Genomic DNA, 6,089 nt, shown 5'->3' on the forward strand with positions numbered 1-6,089 from the left:
TCGCTTGAACCCAGGAGGCAGAGGTCACAGTGAGCTGAGATTATGCCTCTGATACTCCAGCCTGGGTGACAGAGCAAGACTGTGTCTCAAAAAACAAAAACAAAATATTGCTGATCAGTTAGTGCCTGAATGTGACTTTTCAACTATAATGTTTGATTATTGATTTGAATTGAAATTAGTGCTGAATCGTTCCTTCCCCCATCCCCAGTCTTAGGCTTTCAAAGTAATACAATAGTAGTTGCACATGCAAAATATATAGAAAAGCCGTGTGTTGCTCAAGATTGAGGGGACAGATAACTGGGTGGCTTATTTTCCTTATAAGTTGGAATTTGAAAATGCTAGGAATGATTATTTTCTAGCTTATTTAAGAAAATCCATCTTTTCTAAGATAGTTTCTGTTGTGCCCGAGAGATGCATGCATTAGAAAACTTTACTATTGGGATATTCTTTTTTAAATTGCTTTGGGGAATAGGGCAGTCATCAAAGACTAAGACACATGCAAAAATTGGTTTGTTGTATTTTTTCAATGAAGAAACAAATGGTACTTGATAAATGTATAGATTTGTCTTTTAAGCTGTTTAAGATTTTATAAGGGGGAAAACATAAATCAAGAAGAAAAAATATTATTTTTCATTTTCATTTTTCTTTTAAAATGGAGGATTATTAAAACTAACATTGCAAAAAGAGGAGGAGATGATCTTTCTGAATAACTTATCCCAGATCTTTCCGTCAGTTTGCATAGGTTGGCCAAAATTCTAAATTTTACAAGCATCAGTTTTTTTTCTTAGTCTCATAAGATTACAGCTACATATGTAGTAAAATCAATTAATTCAACATACTTTATCAGTTTAAGAAAATTATTACCACCCTGAGTGAGTGGATGAGTAATTCTTGGCAAGATGTGAAATCACCCTGAAATTCCCATACTCACATGGCTCAATGTAAGATAATCGATTGATTTATCAAATTTGGTCTCTGACATGACTGTGTTATTTTTGATGAGGAATTCTGTGCCATTGCAAACACCTTGGAGGGATAAGGTGCTTTGTAACAGCTAGGAGTGGGCGGGGCTTTTTAAAGCTCTCTTGAAATATGTCTTGCTTTTGGATTTTGTAGATCAGATTTTTACCAGTTGCTTCTTGACATAATTCTGTCTACATTATCATTGGAGTGGCTCAGTGCTGATAAAGCACTTGAAAATCCTGAATGTGATACCTTCCTCACACCCACCTGCTTCATAGCATCAGCTATCAACGTCTTAGATCGCAAGTGGATCTTAGGTAATAAGGTATTAGCAACTGGTGCCTCATTATTGTAATCCTTGGGTGGAGTCCCACCCTTCTTGTAAAAGAAGGATGCTGTTATTTTTGTCATGAGTTAGCTTCAATTTCCCAACTTGTTGCACATTTCCACCTGGGTTAAATGCATGCACTTGCCATGATTTCTTATCCATGCTTGCTTTAGGAGGGCCTATTGGAGAACAGGCTTTGCAGACACAGAAACCTGGGTTCAAATCACTGTTCTGACACTCATTATCTCTGTGGCCTCAGGAGGTTGCTTGACCTATGCATTTCATCTATACAGTAGGTGTGATAATGTTGACCTCACAGATTTATTATAGAGATCAGGTCCTGTGTACAATGAGTAACCTATAGCACCTTAATGTAAAAGTCAGTTAATGGTTAAAAAAAAAAAAAAAGAGTTGTCACTGGTGCTGTAGACAAAAACCAGTCTTGAGAAGGAGTAAAATTACAATCTGGTTGCTGTTAAAATTTCTGAACTGTTTCACATCATCACTAGCTCAATTCACTTGTTTTTTCTTTTCAAGTCGCAACTTCAATCCATGTCTCACTCTACTAACATTTTCATCTTCCCACAGCATTGGTTTTGTCACACTCTGTCTTTTAAGAAGAGTTGCCGGCAACATCTCATTCTAAATCCTCAATATGACATCTTCTCCTCTTTAACTTTAGGTCTCTAACTCTCCAACTTTATCTTTTACTACTTCACACCAGCTCTGCGATCTAGTTGGGTCAGAATTCTCACCATTCAGGAATATAGAATTAATCTCAAAATTGTGGTGTTCCATGAGACATGGGCCCCGTACTCAAGGGGCTCAGAGTATAGACAGAGAGACAGACTGACTATCACAGAAGGTAATAAGGGAGTTGACTATCTGTGTGAACAAAGCCTTATGGGAAAACAGATGAAGGGGTGATTAATTCAGCCGGGGGAGGGGGTGTGGTGAGTGGAAGTGCTGGAAAAGGCTTCAGAGAGGAAGTAACACTTGAGTCAGTCATTTGAGAATGAGCACAATTTCATTTTGGGCAGAGGGAACAGCATGACCAAAGCCTGAAAGTGAACAGTCCTCATCTAAAGTATTCTAGCAGATGGCAGGAGGGACGGCTGAAGGTGGAGAAACAACTGATGAAGCTGGCAAGAGCCAGGCTGGGAAGCGCCATGAGGCTCTATCAAGAAGCCTGAAAGAGCAGCCTGCCTTTTCCTGAATTCCTGGAGCAACTAGTCTTTGTGCACTCATTTTGGCAATAATTTTTCATGGGTGTACTTACAGAAAGCATCTCTACAAGTGATTTATAGGCCCCGTAGAGAAACAGGGAAAATCCCTGATGTTCATTTGTCTCTCAGCTCTTCCTGTAAAGTATAATACATGGGGCTGGAAACAACATAGCACAGAGCTTAAAGTACAGAAACGAGGTTGGAGTTCCTTCTCTGCTGTTCCAGCTCTTCTCACTGCTAACTAGGTGAATTCCAGCAAGTTATGGCCCTTCTAAACATCACTTCCTTCCACTGAAAATGGTAAATAATGACAATTTGTATATAATAGGACTCCTATGATCATTCAGTAAGTCCTTAGCAAATGTTGCTACCCAATTATTTAATAAGGATTAACTGACCACTTACTATGAGGCAGGATCTGTGCTAGATTCCATTTTTTTTTCTTTTTTCTTTTCTTTTTTTCTTTTTTTTCTTTTTTTGAGATGGAGCCTTGCTCTGCTGCCCAGGCTGGAGTGCAGTGGCATGACCTCGGCTTACTGAAATCTCCACTTCCCAGGTTCAAGCAATCCTCCTGCCTCAGCCTCCTGAGTAGCTGGGATTACGGGCATGCCCTACCATTCCCGGCTACTTTTTTTGTATTTTTGGTAGATACAGGGTTTGACCATGTTGGCCAGGCTGGTCTCGAACTCCTGACTTCAGGTGATCTGCCTGTCTTGGCCTCCCAAAGTGCTGGGATCACAGGCTTGAGGCACCTCACCTAGGTGAAGGGAGAATTCTTAACAGTGCTTTAATGGATTTTGCAAGTAGAGTCTGGATTCATCAGGGTAAGTGTGAGTATCAAAGGGGAGCTTCACTTCACTAGCCTTGGCTGCAGTAGTTTATTCAATTACATTCAGCAGCAAGTATTGAGCACTAATGATATGTAAAGTACTATAATATAAAATAGTCCGTGTCCTCAAATAATGTATAATCGTGTAGGAAAAATAAGACATATACAAATAAAAATAATGCAAAACTTTAAATTCCTTGAGAGAAAGCAAAACAAATGATGCTGGACTCAAAGGCAAGAGAGTCTATCCTATGGGGTATACCCAAAAAGACTTCATTGAAGATGTCAACTTGGGGATAACTTTGAAAGGCAGGGGCTTAGAAAGTGAGTGATGTATCATGGAAAGAGGAAATAGAAATATCTTGGATCAGCCTATTGTCCCCTTTCATCATAAGAGCCTGAAACAGTGTGGCTTGCCTGTAATAGACACATGAATCTCCACTCCCAAATTGAAAGACTTCAGTTTGTCATTCATTCATTCATTTATTGAGACAGAATTTCCCTCTTGTTGTCCGGGCTGGAGTGCAATGCACCTCTGCTCACTTCAGGGTTCAAGCTATTCTCCTGCCTCAGCCTCCCGAGTAGCTGAGACTACAGGCATGCGCCACCATGCCCAGATAATTTTGTATTTTTAGTAGAGATATTGGTCAGGCTGGTCTCGAGCTCCTGACCTCAGGTGATCTGCCCGCCTCTGCCTATCAAAGTGCTGGGATTACAGGCGTGAGCCACCGTACCCAACCTCCAGTTTATCATTTATGTCCTCTGCAGCCTACCTTTCCTTTTTTGCACTGTGCTTAACCTAGTAAATTGTGATGAAAGGTGGGACCTGGCCAACATAGTCACTTCCCTTAAAATCAAAACATTCAACTTTAGGTTAAAGATGATACTTTCCCTAGTATGTCTAATGATGGGCTGAGGCTCAGAGCTTTGCAGCTAAGCTCTGGCTATATTGACTTAAATCGTTTTAATGACAGTTTAATATTAAAGAGTCACTGGGCCCAGTGTCTGTGAAATGCTCTCTGCACCCTGCCTCTGCTAGGGCAGATACTTTGTGCAGGAAAGAAGACAAGAGAATGTAGGACAAGTCCTACTGGCCTGGCAAGGGTCCCACCCCTAATTCCTGTGACGCATCCAGTGCAGGTGACATGCTCTCTAAGGTGTGGATAGGCAATTAATTTCATGGAGAGTAGGAGGTGTGGGTTCAGCTGTTGCTTCTTTTTTTTTTTTTTTTTTTTCAGTGAGGCATTGTCTGAATGATGCTCATTCTCTCTTGAGTCTGGACTTCAAGCAAGTGGATATTATTTTAAAATAAGCATAAGCCACCTAAAGATACTGATCTGGGTCCTTCTTTTGGAAGAAGAGTTGACTGAGAAGTGCTTCTTGGTTAAGGATTAACCACAGGGAAAAATCCAGCAGAAACAGAAGAATTGTGGGTTTCTTACCCCAGCCCTAAAGGAAGCTATGCCGTGAAAAGCATACTGATACACTGACATACAGCAAGTTGGACGGGACATCAATTCTTCATTTGTCAAGTGGTGAAAAGAAGAGGGATTCTCTCATTTGGGGTGTTTGAAGGATGGCTTCCCAGTTTCATCAGCTTCGGATCCTGGTCTGGAAAAATTGGCTGGGTGTAAAAAGGCAGCCGGTGAGTTAAAAAAAAAAAAGTGTGAGAATGTGGGGCACGGGGCAACACGCCAGGTAACCCTAAAACGTGATGTTAATGAGAAGTAAAAACAGAAGAGTTTAAAGGCATTTCCCAAAGCAGGAAGTAAGATATCTAGAATTCATCCTCCTGTCTGTCTTATAGCTAAGGGAGCGAGTCTTAACATGCCCCCCAAAGCAGCCTTTTGATTTCAGTAAATTAAAAGAGTAAACCAGAACATGCCCTGGGCAAAGAAAAGAACATGACTTGTTACTGGCTGAACTGGAATGCTGAATTCTGGGTTCAAGCCAAAATGCTTTCAGTATTTTTCTTAATGAATTTAGTTAAAAATGGGATAGAGGAAAGAAAAGTATTATTTGAAATGTACAATATATGGTGAGAAATATATTAGAAAACCAAAAGCTGTAGATAGTTTGGTTGAAAGGTAAAATACAGAACGGAAATAGTTTGAAGGCCATTAGTACAGAAAAGCGGCTGAAAAATTTTAGTATCTAAAAATCATTTAATGGAAATGCCAAACAAGAGTATAGATGTGCCATGTTTTAAGAATATTAGTGAATCACTTAACTTTACTGCTACAATCTGTCTTCTCTTTGCTCATTACAACGTCTTTTTTTTGTACTTTTACATTAATGTTTGCATTCTAATTACAAAGTCAGCTATTAGATCCTCATCAGATCGATCCCAGGATGAGTGAGAAAGGAAATGGTTTCTGTGAATTGTTATATATTCAGAAGAATGTTTGAAAATCAGGGAAATCCAAAAAGATGTTCAATATACTTTATTTTAAAGTGGCAATTCCCAACCTCGAATGAGTAACTATTATGCAAATAATATGCATCACAGAAACTAGCATTTTACCTGAGCACCTTATCTCACTCTAGGCTTGCTTGCAGTGCCTGACACTTTACTTGAGTGTTTTGATGTGTGTAGTAAGAGGACGACGTAGATGTTTACTTACTCTTGTGAATTTTGTGGGTAGGGTTTTAAAATCGTAAGGCATGTGATTGCATGGGTGTGGGGTTTGAATATAAAATTATAAACTTATTCTTTTTTTGTTGTTGTTTTCCTTTTCTTTTT

General features: G+C 39.5%; 1 protein-coding gene across 1 annotated transcript in view; it reads left to right on the plus strand.

The window, feature by feature from the left end:
• The first annotated feature begins 4,577 nt into the window (after positions 1-4,577).
• Positions 4,578-6,089, plus strand: part of ABCA12 (ATP binding cassette subfamily A member 12) — a 192,855-nt gene continuing 191,343 nt past the window's right edge. Inside the window, exon 1 of the mRNA XM_017534981.2 lies at positions 4,578-4,991. Within this exon, the coding sequence (XP_017390470.1) occupies positions 4,923-4,991 (69 nt within the window). The 5' untranslated portion in view covers positions 4,578-4,922. The remainder of the gene's footprint in view (positions 4,992-6,089) is intronic.

This window comes from Cebus imitator, unplaced genomic scaffold (assembly GCF_001604975.1).
Source record: "Cebus imitator isolate Cc_AM_T3 unplaced genomic scaffold, Cebus_imitator-1.0 Scaffold89, whole genome shotgun sequence".
In the NCBI taxonomy this organism is placed as follows: domain Eukaryota; kingdom Metazoa; phylum Chordata; class Mammalia; order Primates; family Cebidae; genus Cebus; species Cebus imitator.